Consider the following 20,750-nt stretch of genomic DNA (forward strand, 5'->3'; position numbering starts at 1 on the left):
GCGAAATAGGGATAGAGACACAGAAAAAATATTGGGCATTTTTTCAATGCAAGGATTAAGGATTTAGAATTTCTGGATTTGAGTCCATCGTCTACCTAGAGGAACAAGAGGAAAGTTGTGGCATCGTGTTTGCTGTCTTTCAAACTAGGATCATCAACTTTCCATGTTGGAGGAGAAGTTGTCTTTAGAGGTTTGCTGTTTAGCCGCTAACTCCATATACATGTCTTTCAACACCAGAAATTCAAAAGTTATTTATTGAGCACCTACTAGGAACAAGACAAAGGCCTGCCATCATGAACAGACAATAAACAAGTATAAACAACAGCAATTCTGGAGAGTGATTAATGCTTACAGTCAATCTCACTGAAAGGGAGCAAAGGGGCAGGTGTCAGGTAATGCCTCTCTGCAGGGGATACATTTAAGTAGATGCCCAATGGTAAGAAGGAGTGAACTGGTAGGAGCACATGACCACCATGTGACTGCCCTCAAATTCAAAGGCCTCAAGGTCGAGGTTGACCAACTTGACGACCAGAAAGACCAGTATGGCTGGAGCATAGTGGGCAAGGCTGGGTTAGGAGAAGACTCTGGGGAAGAACCAACTCACTTAACACCCTATAAGCCATGCTTTTAGGATAATTAGAAGCCTCTGGAGGATTTAGCAGGGGTGGAATGGGGAAGGTGATGTGATGTGTTTTTGTTTTGTAAATAGCTGCTTATGCTATATAGACTTTACAGGGCAAGAGTAGAAGTAGGAACTTTTAGTAATACGTAATCTCTAAATCCCCAAAACCTGGGGGTACCTGGGTGGCTCACTCGGTTAAGCATCCGACTTCAGCTCAGGCCATGATCTCACAGTTAATGGGTTTGAGCCCCCTGTCGGGCTCTGTGCTGACAGCTCAGAGCCTGGAGCCTGCTTCAGATTCTGTGTCTCCTGCTCTCTCTGCCTTCCCCTGCTTGTGTTCTCCCTCTCTCAAAAATAAATAAACATTAAAATAATTTTTTAATACCCAAAACCTGAAGGTCCTATGGTATACTTTTACTCTCTCTGTTTGATAACGATGGTCAGCGCATTTATTTCACAACCCCAAAACCTCTCCACTTGCTTACTGTGTACATCTCAGAAAAACTATTCATTGAAATTTATTTAACTTGGAAATATGAGTTGTGCTTATCAGCTTAATCAGCCAAAGGAATCTTTTCCCCTCTGTTCAGCTATCTCATTTTCCTCCTACAGGGACCCCAATCACCCTTCAGTACCTTATCACTATTACGAACCTTTTGGACCTGATGAATGTACAATGTACCTCTCCCACGAGCGAGGACGGAAGGGTAGTCATCACCGCTTTATCACAGAGAAACGCGTCTTTAAGAACTGGGCACGGACATTCAACATTCACTTCTTTCAACCAAACTGGAAACCAGAATCGCTTGCTATGAATCATCCTGAGAATAAACCCGTGTTCTGAGGAATGAGTGTGCCAGACCGAAATCTCAAGTACGTACTGTATCAGACACCAGGCCACTGAACTTTCTGAGCCACTAGACACAAAAGAGGGACAAAACTGCGAGCAGGAAACTCCTCCAGAAGCAACATGTACAGATGCCTCTGAGGCATGACTACCAAGCAGTGCAGTTGGTTTGTAAGGAGAAATTCCAGAATTAATATGTCCTAATGAGTATCATCCCTTTCAAAAGGGGTTACCTTAGGAGCTAACCACTCATTTCAATGATGCTGCCATGGCTAAAAGTCATTCTGGATCTCTTAAGTATTGCCTTCAAAACTGAAACACAAGCAACTCAACAATGTTAGTTGTATTCCTTTATAGAAATACCACATCAAAAGACATTTTTCTATCAAGTTGTATCCTAACCTGATCTATAATCTTTGTCATCTGTTGGGCTCTGTGTGTGTGATTTGTAAAAAAAAAAAAAAAAAAAAAAAAAAAAAAAAAAGCAGCCTGAAAGTATGGACATGATTTCTGAAGAGCACATCTCCACTGACTTTCATAAAACAAATGCCCAATATTTATTTACTGAGAGTTTTTTAGTGCACTCTAGGCCAGTATTTTTATAGATTATGATTATGTGGTAATTTATCCTTCTTAACTCTTTTATCCTGAATGATGGTTGGAAAACACCTAGAATAGGGTTGGCGAGTGACTGTGTTCACGATGCTCACTGTTAGCATGCCATTGGCTTGGAAATGTTGCATTGTATTTTTTGAACCCTTAGGCTTCAAGAATAGCCATGACATTTTCTAACATAAGGAAATGTTCTAAATGACAAAATTGAAAACCAAAAACTGTGTTATCACAACAAAACAATACTAACAAAAGAAACTTAAAGATAGTTGTCTTTAGTAATAGTTGATGTAGGTTACCTGACGTAAAACCCTCGTTTTCTTGTCTGACAATGATGTCCCTGTACCAGACGACCGCATACTTTTCCTTCCAAATGTAACATTCTGTGAGCCTCTCATTGACTCATTTAAGGACTTTGCACTTGGAATGATGGGGCTTCTGCAGTTGCAAAAGCCTGATTATAGGGGATCTTTTCATTCCCCTGCTATCTATGTCCCTCTGTGGTTAAAAACGTAACTTCCTTCCTGGTCCCCATTGGCTACAAACTGCCCCCCTGCTTTTCTGGTGTTTTTTGCACCACAAAAAAAAAAAAAAAAAAAAAAAAAAAAAAAAAAAAAAAAAGGAAAAAACTGAGAAAGACAGAGAACTGTCATGGTCCCTGGCTCCAGGAACAAGGAACTGTCTTTGAATCAGTGAGAAGATAATACAAGGAGATTCCCTAGCATACGACTCATTTATCCTGTGAACTCTTCAGATTCACTCATTGCAAGTCTTACATACATTATATTCACAGCCATTCCCTGGTCTGGAGGAGTATGAAGGACTTATTTTATTCAGGGCCAAGATATCAGTTACTAGGAAAGATCTTCGTTTAAGCTGGTGATATTCTTCAAAAATAGTCTTTAAAAAATATACCAGTGTTTTCTTTACACATGACTTAGAAGGCATTAGCTTTTCCGATGTTAGATTTGAAGGCACCAGCAAGTATTATATATGGACTGAGAGTGTTTTACAGAACATGACCTGACCTGTGATTAAAGAAGGTTTCTCACATTGCCACTTCCTTTCCCTTTCCTTAATTACTGCTAAGATTCCATTCCCTTGCACTAACTAGTACTATTAATTATATGGAGTGCTGTGCTTGAGATGCAGACATAGTCCAGATATTTATACAGCAGAAACAAAGTTGGTATTATTGTGGTCTAGCTTGAGCTGTTAAAAGCCAGTACAATTGAAATGTATGTGTCCTTTAAATTTTCTCATCGCTTTTAAAGAGACTGTAGAATTTTATTCCAGCACAGCCTTCTGCAGCATGGACTCTAAACACACGATACTTTGTGAACGTATGAAAAAGAGCATGAATTTCATGATTGATTTATAGGCCACCTTTACCATCGCTTGAAGACATTATGTTGTTCAGATGTAAGTGGGCTCCTTTAACAAGTTTTATTTTTATGGAAATTTGGAAAGGCATACTTGGGACATGTGAAGATATAGCTGTATTACCTACTCTAATAATATCTCAAATGCCTGTGTTATCTTTAGGTTTTAGGATTTGTTTTTTGGGTTTTTGTTTGTTTGTTTGTTTTTTAAAGACCATCTGATAACTCCCATCTTTTTTGCAACTTCTTCCTCCCAAATACTCAAAAGAGTGAAAAGCAACCAAATTCTGAAATTCCTGGCTTCACTGGGGCAATAGCTTAAATCTAAACGTAGCTAAGATATGTATGTGGATTTATATTTTTAAAAATATGGCATAAATAAGTACAAGAATTATCACATGGGCAGTGGTTTTTATTATAGCATTTAAAGAAAATGCCTAGAACTCTGATAGATTGTGCTGATGGTCCTGACTGTGGGCAATTGAATTCTTATCTTGCCAGTGTCATTTAGTGACTATGGGTCTCAACACCATTCAGCACCATTAAACATCAGCTCTGATATAAAAGATGACTACAGAACCATGTTTACAGACCTCAGTGATTTCAATATCCATTTGTGTTGGAAGCCTTAGTCAGACTCGTTATGTTACACACCTTTTTCTTCTTTCCCAACTGTGTCATCAGCTACCTCCTAGCTTTTAAGACCACAATAATACAAAGCCACAGCTGGCCGATCCATGGCGTCTGTTATCTCAATGCAAGAACATTTGGCAGAGGCCATTACAATAGATAGCCATTATGGGCAAAGATTCAGGAATTCACAAACAAAATCAATCACTTCAAATGGCCCATAAAAAGAGGAATCTTACATTTAATATTCTACAGTAAATATTCACCCAAGAAAGCGTACATTAAAAGAACATTAGGAGGTAAATATTCAGTGTGCTGCATGGGGACTTTGCTGTGTGATTTCCATTATGGTTAATGGGTGTTTGGTAACTAAGTCCCTGTGCTTCACTAACCCTGGTATGTGCTAACCTAAGGGCTAGACATAAAACCAGAGCGATTCGGGAACTTCCAAGGTCCTAAGACTTCAGAGTGAGAGCTTTTCTTCAAAAAATAAATGAAAGCAAAACACAAAATACTGCACCTGAAAGAGAAATTTGTGTGTGGTCTCTTGGAATCCTTAAATTACTGCCAGGTATGTGTATGTGTATCAGATTCCAAACAATGCCTCTCAAGACAGATTACCTTTGTTTGCTGAAATAGTCTCCATTACTGATCTATTTTAATTACATTAAAATTGAAGGATATAACCTCATTCTGAAATAAGAACTCACCTCAAAGTTAAAATTATTGACTTGGAAGCTAAATGAATGGTAGGTACAAGTGAAAGGAACACATTGGAATTCGGTCAGGATTAATGCACTGTGATTTGAATACAGAGGTACCTGTTTAACACCCACACAAATATTTGCCCTTATGTAGGAGTGACCTCATTTTGGAAATATACTCTGAATTCCACTGGAGTGAAGATTCAGAGTATTACATAGATTTACGTTGAGATCCCTATGCTCTCTACAGTGTTAGGAGGTGATCTTCTAACATATGTCATATGTCATACCTGATCCAGTGATTCCTTCCATCCTCCCTGCTTCTCTCTTGAACCTCAGTTCCACCTTTCTGCTGTCATTCTCTCCTGATTGTCTTCTTTTGTTTACACTGGGCTCTTAAGCCAGCAGTCTTTGGAGGCTGTTAAGGTATTCCTTGTAGGTTTTTAAACTAGAGACCTACTTGGGGACCAGATTCAGGGTAGGCCCTGCCAGGCAATGACCATCGCAGGTGGGACGACTACATCTGGCTATGGGACTGGGTACTTCAGAAGTACCATCCTGGTTTCCCCCAGGCTGGAGGAAGTAGGGAGGGGAGGAGTTTCAGGACAGATTTTCTGTGCTAAAACTAGGACAAGTCCCAGGCAAACTGGGACAGTGGGTCACCTTATCAGAAGGCCACTTCAAAGAGTACTATAATACTTAGGCCTTGGGGGGAAAAGTGAATCCGCTACCTAGGTTCTAGGATATCCAGAAAATACTTTGGAGTGGAAAGAGATGAGAGAGGGTCTATAGGCTTAAAAAACGAGCAGGAGGAAGCCCTCTATTCTAGCCCACTCATCCCTACCTACTCAGGGTATTGAGCCGCCATAGAAAAGCAAAAAAAGGCTGTGATTGTGTTTGTTTTTACTCAGTGCCCTAATATTATATGCTACCTTGAATTGTCCTTGTCTCTTTATGTATGTGTCCTGTTAGTCTCTTTAGATTGTAAGCTCTTTGAGAGCAGGGACTGTTTTTCCTTTGTCTTTGTAGCCCCCTGCCTAGTACAGTGCCTTGCACCCAGTAGGCGCTCAATAAATGTCTGTTGTTGATGATGACCTCTTAATGGTGGCCCATTGGATTGGTAATTGGTATATATTCTTCCATTTGAGAAGTATAGGAGACAGAGAAAGTGATGAAGTAGTTAAATTTTAAGTGAGTTTTTACAGGGTCAGTCCTCAAACCTGTAACATTTTTAATCAACAGAACTGACCTAGATTTGGGTAGGATAATGTAGCTGAATTCATTAGGTTTGTTAATGTTGGCTGTACTGAACACACAGACAAAGTGAAGTTCAGCAAGCTTTGTGTTCTCACTGTTAGCAAGCTGCTCTTAGCACACATTAAATTTAATATTGACAAATGCTATACCATACATAAAAAGCCGGAGAGGCAGCCTGGGCTCTAACTTCTCTGGTTCAACTACAAAAAGGAGGCTAAAATGAGATGAGTTACAGCCTGTGTTAAACTAGACAGCTTCCTAAAGCTGCTGGGAATCCAACTGGTGATTTCTGAGAGTCTATAACAATTAAGTATACATCTATCTTAAAATCAAAATGAAACAAACAAAGAACTCCAAAAACCCTTTTGCTTCCATGAAGCAGATCCCAAATGTTTTTATCCCTACCAGAATGTGAGGAGAGAAGAGAACTCTTGAGAGAAGGTGCCCCAGGGGGAGCAGCCCAGTCGCCATCTTGAGTCACCTGGCCAGCATCTGGTGTCCAGTTACCTCCTGGTTACAAGAGAGGGCAAGATGGAATCAAGTCAGTAAAGGTGAGTTGGCTGCCAAAGGGTGCCTCCACAAGGAACCATAGTCATTACCTTCTTGAACATGTGAAATAATGGAATCCATTTTTTTTCATTTTCTACCCTTCCACACATTTATTTAACTGTGTGATCTCAGTTTCATTTTTAAAAGCATAGAAAAACACCTAGAAGACACTACCTGGAACTGAAGAGAATTGTTCCTTCTGAACGGACAGGATTACAGAACTTCCTACATTTTCAAAATGTTTATTGTAATCACAAAAGGTTATTTCATAAAATATTAGGAAAGTTTATAACAGGGTTTCAAACAATCCCAACTGGGATGTTGGGGAAAATCTAGTAAATGCCATGTCTAACTACATGTAAAAGAAGTCCTTGCTATGTACATAAATCACCTCAAGCATAGCATCTTTATTCTTTACCATGAGACTATTTCTTTAATTTTTAAACCAAACATAGGAAATCCATGAGATTGAATCAAAATTTTAGAAGTTATATTTTAGCTACTGAATATCTACAGGGTGGCCTGCACAATGTCATGTGCTATATATATATATATATATATATATATATATATATATATAACTTCACAAAGTCTTATTATCCCATTGTGCAGATAAATAAACTGAGAGTAAGAGAAGTTGTGTGTCTGGCCCTAAGGCAATGAAGATGAGAGTCAACACATGTTTTGCCATGTCCTAGGCATCCCCTAAGTGCTTTACATGTAACACTGCAATTAATCCTCACAATAACCCTAATAAATGGGTTCTTTCATCATTCCCCTTTAACAGATGTGAAAACTGAGGCACAGGGCACATGAGTAACTTTCCCAAGGTCATGCAGCTAATCAGTGGGAAAGTCAGGTTGGAAGCCACAGGGTCTGTCTCTGGAGTCTCTCTGCCTTCAGTCACCATGTACTTCCTAGCAGAAATTTAACCCTATATATAGCAATTTCTATTAGAATATTGAAATAATCTATTTCACTGTATTCACAGTGTATGTAATATTTGACACGTTAAATAAGTGATAAATATTCAAATTATGACGCAGACATAAGGAGAATATCACCACTATCCTTGAAGCCCGCCTGAGTGTTCCTTCTATTTTCTTGGATTTTCAATTTACCATTCTCTTACTTTCTAGTTTCACTATATACAGATATACCAATAAATAATGTTATTTAGTTTTACCTATTAACAAACATTGTAAGACTCTTAACATTGTATCTAGTGTTACAAAACTTGCTTTTTCTTCCCAAGATGTATCCATTTTCTTTGCATATAACTCTAGTTTATTTTCATGATTGTATAATGCCAGTGTGTGAATATTCCAGAACTTATTTTTATTCATTCTTTCAGTGAACATTTGGGTTTTCAGTTTTTGCTAATATGTACAATGTTTTTATGAACATTCCTGGAAAGTTTTTTTAGTACATGTAAGAATTTTTATATAGCGTGTATACCTAGGAATAAAATTGCTGAGCTATAGAGTAAAATTGTTCATACGTGCACGATATTGCCAGATTGTTTTCCAAAGTGGTTGGACACTTCATACTCCTAACAGTAGTTGTCCACATTTTTGCTAACACTTGAGTTGGTATTCTCAGACTGTGAAATGTTGCTCTTCTGGTGCATGTAAATTGTGTCTCATTGTGATCTTGACTTGTATTCCCCTGTTTTCTCCTTATGTTTAGCATGTTTTCTCTTCCATTAGTGTTCTCTCATCTGTAAAATGCCTATCCATTTTTATCCAGTTTCCTGGTGGGTTAGTTCACTTTTCCTTTTTTCTCTTAAAGAATTCTTAATATATTCTAGATAGTATTTTTTGTTGATGATATGTTTGCAAATATCCTCTTCCAGTTTGTAGCCTATCTTTTCTTTTTCTCTATGGTAACTTTCAATGAACAGAAGTTTTAAATTTCAATGTAGTCATGTTTCCTATCTTTGTATGTGATTAGAGCTTCTTCTACCCTCTTTAATAAATCTTGCCCTGTTCCTGATCAATAATTATTTCCTTATATTTTATTCTTAAAATTTTCAAGATTTTGTCTCTCTTGTGGCAGTAAGAGATTTATATTTTTGTATAATAGACAAAGTAAAGTAGAACTTGCTTTTGTTTTCTATAAATACCAATTGTCCTAATACCATTTACTGAAGAATTCATTCTTCTCCAAAGATCAGCAATCAATTTTCCATATATATATATATGGGGATTTATTTCTGTCCTCTATATTCTGTTTCATTCTAGTCAAATTGTCTATCTCTGTACTAATACCACACAGTCTTAATTACTACAGCTTTATAATAAGTCCTTGTATCTTGTAGGGCAATTTTTCCCTCACTTTATTCTTCCTGAAGAATATCTTGCTGATTTCTTTTTTTTTTAACATGACTAGTTTTTGCCAAGGTATTTTGATCCAATAACGTACACAAACTTTATGTATATAGAGTGATGAAATTTTATACATCCTTCCACCCGTGTCACCACTATTAAGATGACAATATAGTATATTTCCAGCACCCCAGAAGGTTCGTTCATACTCTCTTGCAGTCAGCCTCCCTGTCAAGGGTGAACACTTTCTTCCATCCACCAATGTAGATTCGTTTTGTCAGTTTTTAAACTTCATATAAATAGAATTAGATGTTATATAGTTTGTGTCTGGCTTCTTTCAGCCAAAATTATGTTTGTAAGATTCATCCCTGTTGATGCCTATAGCAGTGGTTCTTTTTCATTGCTGTATAGGATCACTTCACATTAGAATTAGCAATGCTAATATTGGTGGTCGTTGGGTTGTTTCCAGTTTAGGGCTACCATGAATACAGTTGCTATGAACATTCTTGTATATTCGTTTCAATGGACACAGAGCTTGTTTCTATTGGGTGTATGGCAAGGAGTGGAATTGCTGAGTAGCAGGTACGTCTGTGCTAGGCCTTACTAGATATTGCCAGTTTTCCAAAGTGGTTGCACCATTCGACACTCCCACCAGCAATAGCAGAGCTCCAGGTGCCCTATGTACTTACCAGTGCTTGGTGTTGGGAATCCTTACAAATGTATCCCTTTTGCCGGCTATATAGTGGTAAATTGTCATGGCTTTAGATTTATATCTCCTTGATGAATAAGGAAGTTGAGGGGTGCCTGGGTGGCTCAGGCGGTTGAGCCTCCGACTTCAGCTCAGGTCATGATCTCGCAGTCTGTGAGTTCAAGCCCCGCGTCAAACTCTGTGCTGACTGCTCAGAGCCTGGAGCCTGTTTCAGATTCGTGTCTCCCTCTCTCTCTGACCCTCCCCCGTTCATGCTCTGTCTCTCTCTGTCTCAAAAATCAATAAACGTTAAAAAAAATAATAAAAAGAAAGGAAGTAGAGCATCTTTTCATATGCTTATTGACTGTTTTTGTACCACTTTTTGTGACATGCCTATTCAAAGCTTTTCACCATTCTTTTAGTTGGGTTGTCATGCTTTTTCTTATTTATGGGAATTCTTTTTATAATGTAGATTCAGCTCCTTGGTTATTGCAGTGTATGGCTTGCCTTTTCACTGTATTAATGGTATATTTTGATGACTGAAAGTTCTTAATTTTAGTAATTTTAATTCCATGTGTCTGTATTTCATGTATAATAGGAAATATTTAAGAATTCTTACCCAGCCCATGACCATCTCTTATGTTTTCTTCTATCTTTTTTCTCCTTTTGTATTTGGGTTTGTGATCCATCCGAAATTAATTTCAGGATATGATGTGAGGTAGGGGTTAAGCTTCCCCCCTAACTGTTAAGGAAATCCAGTGTACACCACCCTTTATTGTAAATACCACCCTTTCTCCACTGAATTAGAGTGTTGCTTTGGCGATAAACAGGTTACCATATATATGTTGAATTGTCTCTTAACTTTGAGTTCTGTACCATTTTTAACTCTTGCACCATTGCCTCATTATCTTAATTATTATAACTTCTTAAATCTTGATATCTAGAAGTAGAAAGTGTCCAGCTTATTCACCTTCTTCAATATTGCTTTAACTACTTTTGGCATTTTGTGTTTCCACATACAATTTTAGAATCAGAGTGTCATTTTCCATATTTAATAAAACCTGCTGGGATTTCTATTGTGATTGCATTGATTCTATAGATCAGTTTCGGGAGAATTGACATTTTCACAATATCAAGTGTTTCAATTCATGAACACAATTTGAAGTTTTCCATATAGAGATTTTCCACATCTTTTCTTATATCTGTTCCTAGGTATTTGATAGGTTTGGTGCTATTATAAATGGAGTTGCTTTTTTTTTTTTTTTTTCATTTTCTACCTGTTTGTATTAGTATACACTGATTTTTGTATATTGATCTTATATCCAACATTAGGGCTAAATGAACTCAGTGATTGTTAAGTTTAAAGTAAGGCCATGTAGTACCATTAAAATGATGTTGTACTTTTTTAAGTGTATAGTATCAGGAGGTACAAGATGTCATAATGTCTCATTTTTAGTGATGCTAAACTCGATTATTATATTAAGGTAGTGTAATGGCTAATTTTATGTGTCAATTTGGCTAGGCTGTGGTGCCTAGTTTTTGGGAAAACACCAGTCTAGCTATTTCTGTGAAGATATTTTTTAGATTTCATAACACTGACAATCAGAGTAGACTTAGAGTAAAGCAGATTGCCCTCTATCATGTGTCTGTGTGTGTGTGTCTGTGTTGGGGGGGCATTCATCCAATCATTTGAAGGCGATAAGAACAAAGACTGAGGTGTCCTGAGAAAGAAGCAATATTCCCCCACAGAAACAGAAACCCTGCCTGAGTTTCCCACTTGCTAACCTGCCCTCCAGATTTCAGATTCAGGAGAATTTCTAGCTTGCCAGCTTGCTCAAGATTTCAGACTTGCTAGCCTCCACAGTCACATAAGCCAAGTCTTTAAAATTAACCTCTCTATAGATAGATGTATCTTATTGATTTTGTTTCTCTGAAAAACCCTGACTTATATGAGTCATGTCTCAAGTTTCTCCACTATAAAAATTACTATTTCCCCCTTTATAATTATTAGGAATCTTGCAGGAAGATATTTTTAAATAGGTAAATTTCTTGTTTCTCAACATAAGTGCTAATTTTAGCATCCATAGATGATTCTTGCTGCAACAATTGTTATTGTGATACTTGACAATGCTGGGTTTTGTCTGAAATTAGGAATTGTACTATAAGAAAAAGCCATTCTTCCCATTTATACATATTTTTAAAACTAAGAAAATAATCCCATTTACAATTGTGTCAGAAAGAATAAAATACCTAGGAATAAATTTAACCAAGGAGGTAAAACACCTGTACTCTGAAAACTATAAAACATTGATGAAAGAAATTAAAGACAACACAAATAAATAGACATACCATGTTCATGGATTGGAAGAATTAATATTTTTAAAGGGTCCACACTACCAAAGCAATCCACTGATTCAATGCAATCCCTATCAAGACACCAATGGCATTTTTCACAGAACTAGAATAATAATCCTAAAACTTGTAAGGAACTACAGAAGACTCCAAATAGCCAAAGTAATCTTAAGAAAGATGACCAAGGCTGGAAGTATTACATTCCCAGATAACTATAGTAATCAAAAACAGTATGGCATATATATATATATATATATATATATATATATATATATATATATATAAAATATACAAAGAAACATTACTCAGCTATAAAAAAGAATGATATCTTGCCATTTCTGACAACATGGATGGATATAGGTTATTATAATAAGTGAAATAAGTCAGACAGAAAAAGACAAATACCATATGATTTCACTTATATGTGGAATCTAAAAAGGAAAACAGGGGCGCCTGGGTGGCTCAGTCGGTTAAGCATCCGACTTCAGTTCAGGTCATGATCTCGCGGTTTGTGAGTTTGAGCCCCGCATCAGGCTCTGTGCTGACAGCTCGGAGCCTGGAGCCTGCTTCAGATTCTGTGTCTCTCCATCTCGGCCCCTCCCCTGCTCATGCTCTGTGTCTGTCTCTCAATAATAAATAAACGTTAAAAAAAAATTTTGTAAGGAAAACAAATGAAAGAAAAAAACAGAAACAGACTCAGATACAGGGAACAAACTGATAGTTGCCAAAGGGGAGAGAAGTGGAAGGATGGATGAAATAGGTGAAGGGGATTAGGAGGTACAACCTTCCATTTATAAAATAAATAAGACACAAGGAAATACAGCATGGGGACTATAGTCAATAATACTGTAAAAACTTTTTTTGTGTGTGGTGACAGATGGTAACTAGACTTATGGTGATCATTTTGTAATGTATATAAATCACTGAATCACTATGTTGTACACTCGAATCTAATACAATATTGTATGCCAATTATACTTAACTAAAAAAAATTTAAGGTGGACACATCTCCACCTTGAAAGCAAAATAAAATAAAACAAAATAGTAAAATAAAATAAAATGAATAAAACAAAACACATTTTAAAATATCCAAATACATAAGTCTTTACTAATTTTTGTGTGCTACTATCAAACTTAATTGTTTATAGTTAGAGACTGTGGTCAACATTATGCTAATTCTCTGAAATAGTCAAGATTTATATAATACATTTGCCAAGTTGTGTAAGTGTTCCTTGAGTACTTGAGAAGAATGTTTATTTTTAAAACTTTGGTGGTCCAGATTTCTATATATGTCCATTAAATCAAGCTTGCTAATTGGGTTGTTCAAATTTTTTATATTGTTACTAATTTTAGACTACTCAAATACTAATAGAGAAATGTTTTGAAGTCTTCCAGGATGACATTGAATTTCCTTCCAGTAGTCTACAAACACTTTGTGTTAGCTATTGTGATGTGCAAGTTTATAATTATTTTAGCTTCCTTGTTAAATTACTTTTTATCACTTGGTATTAACCACTTTTATCCCTATTAAAGCCTTTTCCTTAAAGTCTGTATTTTTCTGCCATTAAAGTAGCTACCTCAGTGTCCTTTTGGTTTTATTATTGTTGCCGACCTTGAATTCCAAAATGAAGATGTGGACTTGGTGATGTTAGCCACGTGTCACTGAAGCTTGTTAAGCATGAAAGTTATACAAATAAAGCAATGTTTTATGGGTTTCTAGGAATGCTAAAAACTTTTCTTCTGCTAAGAATTATTTTTTAAAGAAAAACATCAAAACAACTTTAAGTATCAGTGTTTTAATTTCTATAGGATTATTCCTTGTTCTCAATTTAATTGTAAGTGGCTCTACTGTAGAAAGAAACAAATCTTGTTGGTTTATTTTAGTAATAATAAACCTGTCTCCTTAAAACCAGATGTTTTTCACCGTAGATTAACCATCACTATTGCCAAACGTGCCTCTGTGTGTGTGTGTGTGTGTGTGTGTGTGTGTGTGTGTGTGTGTACAGTTTATTCCACCTTAAAGAAAGGGCTACATATATCTGTAGAAACCCATGATGTCAATGTTGTTATGGCCTCCCCCATGTTACAACATCTGCCTGCCTGATAAGTGCTTCCACTCAATGCCCTTCCTTTCTCCTGCCCACCTTCTCTGGCCACTAGCCTTAAGACTCCTGTTACGTGTTGCCTCTAATGAAGCATTTCCTGATCTCACCACATGGCACTGACCTCTCCTCCCATTCTATTCTTTTTTTAAAAATTTTTTATTTAATGTTTATTTCCGAAGGAGAGACACAGTGTGAGTGGAGGAGGGGCAGTGAGACACACACACACACACACACACACACACACAGAATCTGAAGCAGGCCCCAAGCTCTGAGCTGTCAGCACAGAGCCCGACGTGGGACTTGAACTCACAAACCGCAAGATCATGACCTGAGCCTAAGTTGGACGCTCAACCAACTGAGCCACCCAGGCGCCCTTCTTCCCATTCTATTCTGTATAAATGCCTCTCACAGCAGTCATTAAATGTCTTACTCCCCACACTTGAACCCGCCCTGACCCCAAGGAGATTGGGTTCTAGTCCAGCTGGGATTCAACTCCATGTCTCCAGTGGCTATCAGGATGCCTTGATTCACATAGAGATGCTTGGGAAAGGGAGGAAGAGAGGAAAAGAAAAATCGTTTTAGTCAGCAGGAAGAGGTTTTTGTCCTCCCGCTCATAATTTACTGGGTGATAAAGATGCATGTATGGAATGCTGATAGCAAGTCAGTTGAACCCAAGGCTCTGTGGGACAGGGAGATGAATCCTGCTCAGAGCGCCCCAGGGAGGCCTCTGGAGCCTGTCTGGTGAGCCAGAAATATCTTTATTCCACCTCACTTAATGCAAAGTAATTTACCTCTTTGATGGGATAGACTTGCATAATGAGTTACATAACAATTGGCTTATTCCCTCCCCCCCTCCCCCCAACAGGTAGTTTCTTCCCCAACAGGTCCTTTCTTCTCTTTTGAGAAGTAAAGCTTTCTGGAATTATTTGATCTTTGTTTGAAGTCAATTAAATATTAAAGGATTTCTTCCAACTTTGCATAAGCCAACAGAATTGAAAGTTCACTTCACAGCATTATGAGAAAAAGAGCACAGAGCTTCTGCATCAATTCCGACCCCCCCTCCCTCCCCACTCCTATGCACTGCTCTCCCCTGTTCTTTACTCATTTAACTAACTCTTGCCTGGACGACCTTGACCTTCCAAGATTGTATTTCTCCAATGCATTCGTTCCCCAAGGCAAAATGAGTCTCATAAAGTATAAATTTCACTCTGAACCTTTTTTTGAATTCTGACTAGATTTAGTCTCATTCTGCAGCCTGGACTCAGAACCCACCGCCTGCATTATTAGCTCCAGTGTCATCTCACACAGCTCCTCCCTATGTGACCTGAAGCTCCAGCTACACCAGGTGACTTAAGGTGGCTCCAGGTTTGCTCATGCTGCTTTCTGTACCTCGAGCGCCCCTCCCGTGTGTTCCCATCTACAGACAAGTGTGTCCCACCCAACTCTTGCCCCTGTCTGCACCCTGCCTTGGAGGCACCTGGCTCAAGCACCTGCTGCCATTGGCAGCCCAGCCTCCATTTTCCCACCTTTTAGGCCATAGGTGCCTGTATTTTCCTTGGAGAACCAATCCCTCCACTCTTAACTATGTCATTAATGAGGAATTCACTCTGTATAGAGCTCCAGGGATAGGCCCTGACTGGCTTAAACCTACTGGAATATCTTGTCTCCCAGACACAATCATCAGTTCATGGATGAGAACATGACCCAATGCAGGGATGCAAACACTCCCCCCACCCAGCTTAGGTGCTTTAGGGTTTGAGACTGCTAAAGCTGTATTTGCTACCACAAGAGGAATCACTTTGTGAATGGAGCCATCCCAGGGGAAGCAGATATGACAGATAGATCTTAGAATGTCATTAAGTGCTGGACCAAGCTGAGCCTGAAGACAAACCTCTCCTGGACATTGTTATGTAAATAAATACTTTTTAAAAATTATAACTTAAGCATATTTGTGTTGGATTTCTATCACTTTGCAAAAAAATGTGTCCAACCATTACTCTTAATTCAATGACACCTTCTAGAATCTCTCCTGGAGCTCTCTTCACCAGTTTTCTGGCTCCCCTACTATAAATGCCTTAAAGACAGAGGCTGTGCCATTCATGTAAAAGGTATTCATACTCGACAAATGTTGGAGGAATAACACAATGTATGATCATAGCAGCACCAGAGAGCAGTAAAATGCATTGTAAGCACAAAAGATGTTTGTAATAATTTACTACCCTGTTGGGCATTATTCTTGGCTGTGGTTCTCTATGCTTTCATTGTGTCTTCTTGGTAGGAAGTATATAGCCAGATATCACTGGGAAGCAATCAATAAAACTATAATATAATAGGATAGAAAACTAGAAGTTGCATTTTCTGGAGAATGTCAGTACTGTTTGTAAAACTTTTAATTATGTAGATACATACACATATGTGTACATTCGGTTACAGTGTAAAATGTATTTCTTACTACAGATGGAAGCAAAATATTTTTGAAAACCATTGATCTGGCTCCCACCTGAGACAATTCTATAATATAGAATACAAAAGGATTGAAAATAATAGAGTGTATGATGTTAGAGAGGGTTCTTATTTTGTAAAACTTTTTTAGCCATATAGGTAGATACACATATATATGTAGTACTGAGTCACGATGTGATATGTATTTCTTACTGTCAGGAGTAGCCAAAAAGTTTGAAAACCACTGATCTGCTTTCTCCTTGGGTCCAGAAATATTGCAAAGTGGTATGACTGTATGAGCAGCAGCCAGCAAGGTGAAGAGAGGGAAGGAGGCTTCATAATTGCCTCAGCCCCAAGAACCATGTAGGCAGGCAATGTATTTGTAGACTGACTCCTGGACTTCTAGACAATTGGTGAAGGGCACATCCACACAACTGCTTGTAGAGCAGAGGCAGGCAACAGGGCTGGCCCTGACAAGGCTTGTATCTTTCCAGCCTATTTCCATGCCCAACCTGAGTTAAAAGCCATGTAGACACAGGAGCCAGAAGCCTTGGGAGAAAGAGGCTCAACAGTTTGAATTGCTTGTTACCTTTGGCTTTCCGCCTAAAGGAGTTCCAAGGGTGTACTCTGCAAAAAAAACCTGACCTTGGGGATTAAAGTTACAGAGACAATCTACTAGAATTCATGGATGCTTGAGTATCAGGAGAATAATAGTAACAAAAGTCAGGTGTTTCTTAAAAAGCAGGTAATTTGCTTTTTGTAAAAAAATGTTGCTCTTTTCATGTTTTAAAATGTTCATCCCTTGTTTTCCATATTTATTTTTAGTTTGTTTCATTCTCTAAATGTTTAGCACTTAAAGAATGTTATATTCCTTTGACTAGTTTTAGCTTTATTTTAATCTTCCTTTAAATTGTTTCAGCTACCTAGCTTACTCTTTATATTCCATTTAAAATTTCCTTCCATTATTTCCACTTTAAAACATTTTTGTTTCCTTTTTCTACTTTTGCTTTATTCACAAACACATCCTTGAAATAATAAGATTCTCATTTCAACATCTAAAATTTTAATTCTTATTCATTTTCCCCAGTAATATTTTGTAACCAGGATTCTGTTTTTTTTAACCTGTTTGATGTATTGTTTTTACACCTTCTATTTGGTTTCTCTTATCTCAGTCTCAATTTCTCTCCCCCACCTTTAGTTTTATTGGTTTATAAGTGTATTTTCTTATTTGTAATTTTAATTATTCTGTTCCTTGCATAATGTGCATTTATCAGACTGACCAGCTTCAGAAATGCAAAACTCAGCCTCCTAACTACTGTACTATTCAGCCTTCTTACTCTGTAAGCATTTTTGTAACTAACCAAACTAGAATATTTCCTACACCAGTGTGCCTCTAACATATTTTTCCCCTTTGATCCATCTTCTTTCTTGGTAGGGTTACAAGAAATCCTATTGCCTGAATCTTTTCATTTCCATGTAGTCATTACAAAGAGCAAGAAGCAGCTGCCTAGAGCCAGAAGAAACCAGGGTTTCTAAAACAGAGTCGATGAGACCCTTATTGGATGGCTTCCACATGATACATCTGCGTATCACTGGGACTGGGTCCAGCTGCCAGACTGTGTCAGAAGGAAGTACTTCTTCCATCTCTTAACCCTCAGTGGAAGTTTCTCAGGGAAGCCTTCAGAATTAGAGGGAGGTGGCAAGAGGGGGCTCCAATCTTTCGTCCAGCTCTCTGGGAGGAAAGAGGACTCTCCCTTGAACCCAGAGGCATAATTTGAACAACTGAAATGACTGTGGCCGAGAATCTCACCATTAAATGCCATTGGGTTCCTTTGAGAAGGTGTGTCAGTCAAAGTCTGACGAGAAGATAGAAATTACGTAGTAATTTGAACAAGGAATTAGAGTAACAGGGAATTTGCTAGTGAGACAGAAAGAGAACTCAACACAATAGAACACCAGGCATCAGAAGTAGCCACCACCCCTCAGGCTGAGATAGGGGACCCAAGGAAAAACTCAACCCCTCCCAGGGCTGAGGCCCATACACCATTGGAGAGGGTGCAGTGGGGCTCATTGGATGGCAGAGAGGTTCACTGAGAGGTCATCTCGGTGGAACTTGCTGGAAAGTGGCTCTCTGGAGTGCTGGGCAAAGCTATCCTCTGAAAGAAGCCATGCCTTCATGAAAAGCCACCTGAAAGGGTGTGGGGAAAGTTGCCCGGGAGGAGGTGCCCTGCCAGCAGCACCCCATCATGGAGATGCCCAAAGGCGTGTGCTGGGGGAAGATGCCCTCCATACGTGCCCGCTGTAAAGCTGCTGGAGGCAGGTTCATGAAGAGGTGCTTTGCTAGCAACTGTCTGCTATGAAGCTGCCCAAGGGAAGATACTCTGTGCTGCCAGCCACTAGGCACTGCAGAAAACCCAGGCACACTCCTGCACACACACCCACAGCAGGAGCCGTGGGAGGAGCACACCAGAAACAGGAAGGGAGCTCCTTCTTCCTGCCATGCTCCCCCAGTACTCTCTGTCAACAAAGCTTAACATCATGGTAACTACAAAAGAAATTCTTAAAGGGTTCAGCTTCATCATCACAGATGGATAATGAGTAGATTTGGAGCTAAGACACAAGGAATTGGAAATGGGACCAGTATACCCTTTTGGCTACTTAGTTTCGGCATTCGCTCTTCTACATGCATTTGAGACCTGTACGACAGTGATGCAACTCTGTATTTCCATCTAACAAGATATTGCTATTTGTACAAATGAAGAAATTCTCACCCTTCCCCAAAATAAGGACACACACAGTCACAACTGTTATTGTATACACTGTATCAATGACTCCTTAAATTCTATCACAGTCCCACTGAATATTTTCTTACCTAAATACTGTATTATAAGGTTAAGCACCACTGACTTGCATGAAGTAAAAGTGGGGAAAGAGAAATAGCATGCATACATAAACATATAACAGGCAAAGAGAAAGTATATAAAGCTATTACAATTCTCATTTCAGTAGTTGGCCATGGGCTAGAGCTGATGTCTGGCTTCCTACCTTCCTCTACCTATTGTATATTTCCCCTTACTCTCAGCCAGAAGCTGAGCCGGCCAGTTTTTAATCTGGTGGAGTGACTCACACCTTTGTTCAGAAGACTGAGTCCTCAATCACCCTGCTTTTTTTTTTTTTTTTTTTTTTTTTTTTTTTTTTTTTTTTTGGTTCTAGCTTTCCATTAACATTTGCTATTGACCATGGAACCAATAAGAGTGCCACATGGCCTCCCTTGCCTTCATGTGTAGCAGCTATTTATTTCCCTTGGTGATTGGCCTCAACGACTCCAGCCAGTAGAGTAGCCTCTTATTTTTGGCATGTTCAGTGATACAAGGGCTCTAAACGGCCAGGTGGCAGTCTTCTCTTCAAATTCAATGGAACCGCTGTTGTGACCTCTGGATCATAGCATTTCTCTCCCCAGGGCTAAGACTTCTGTAGGAACAAAGCTCAGAGTGGGCAGGACAGGAAGCAGAATCCTGTGGATGGATTATTAGATGTAATAGTGAGAGGAGCTGCTCCCGTTTCCACTCCTTGTTCCCAGAACTATGCAATCTGGCCATGGGGGGAAATAATGCCATATAGTGGTCTCTGATTAAAGCCTGAATTGCACTCTGTCAAACAGAACTCCCTCCTTTCAGTGTTGTCTCCAGATGGTGGCATAACGGAGTCTTCAGGGAGTCATTCCATCTTCAATTAGGTCAGCCACTCTCAGGTTATGGCATATGTGGTAAGTTCAGTTTCTTCCGTGGATATATGCTCATTGATGCACTTCTCTGCTGTGAAATGAGTTCTTTGATCAGAGTAAATACTGTGCAGAATGCCATGTTGGTAGATAAAGATTTTGGAATTTATTGATGGTGATGTTGGCAGAAGCTTAAAGAGCAGAGAATACAAATCCATACCCAATGTAAGTGTTATTTCAGTGTGGATGAATTTCTGCCCACTCTATTATGGTCAGTATAATCAACCTATGGGGTGCCTGGATGGCTCAGTCAGTTGAGCGTCTGACCTCAGCTCAGGTCATGATTCTCGCGGTTCACGAGTTCGAGACCCGCATCAGGCTCTGTGCTGACAGCTCAGAGCCTGGAGCCTGCTTCAGATTCTGTCTCCCTCTCTCTCTCTGCCTCTCCCCCACTCATACTGTCTCTGTCTCTCAAAAATAAATAAACATTAAAAAAATTTTTTTTTAAATAT

General features: G+C 38.7%; 2 protein-coding genes across 4 annotated transcripts in view; one reads left to right on the forward strand and one right to left on the reverse strand.

The window, feature by feature from the left end:
• ST6GALNAC5 (ST6 N-acetylgalactosaminide alpha-2,6-sialyltransferase 5) overlaps window positions 1-4,605 on the forward strand; it is a 176,343-nt gene extending 171,738 nt beyond the window's left edge. Inside the window, exon 5 of the mRNA XM_025935311.2 lies at window positions 1,235-4,605. Coding sequence (XP_025791096.1) covers window positions 1,235-1,466 — 232 coding nt within the window. The 3' untranslated portion in view covers window positions 1,467-4,605. The remainder of the gene's footprint in view (window positions 1-1,234) is intronic.
• The window catches only part of PIGK (phosphatidylinositol glycan anchor biosynthesis class K), a 170,823-nt gene that overhangs the window by 21,810 nt on the left and 128,263 nt on the right, over window positions 1-20,750 (reverse strand). Inside the window, exon 11 of one of the 3 annotated variants that reach the window (XR_015254809.1) lies at window positions 6,460-6,564. Coding sequence is in view for 2 of the 3 variants with exons in the window: in XM_086717323.1 (XP_086573449.1) it covers window positions 14,502-14,615 (114 nt within the window). In the remaining variant the exon portion in view is untranslated. Of the gene's footprint in view, window positions 1-4,316; window positions 6,565-11,975; window positions 14,616-20,750 lie in introns of those variants that run through there. The other 2 variants (XM_086717324.1, XM_086717323.1) reach the window with 2 other exon arrangements.

The sequence above is a fragment of the Puma concolor genome, chromosome C1, assembly GCF_028749965.1.
Source record: "Puma concolor isolate L17-30 chromosome C1, mPumCon1.1.hap2, whole genome shotgun sequence".
In the NCBI taxonomy this organism is placed as follows: Eukaryota; Metazoa; Chordata; class Mammalia; order Carnivora; family Felidae; genus Puma; species Puma concolor.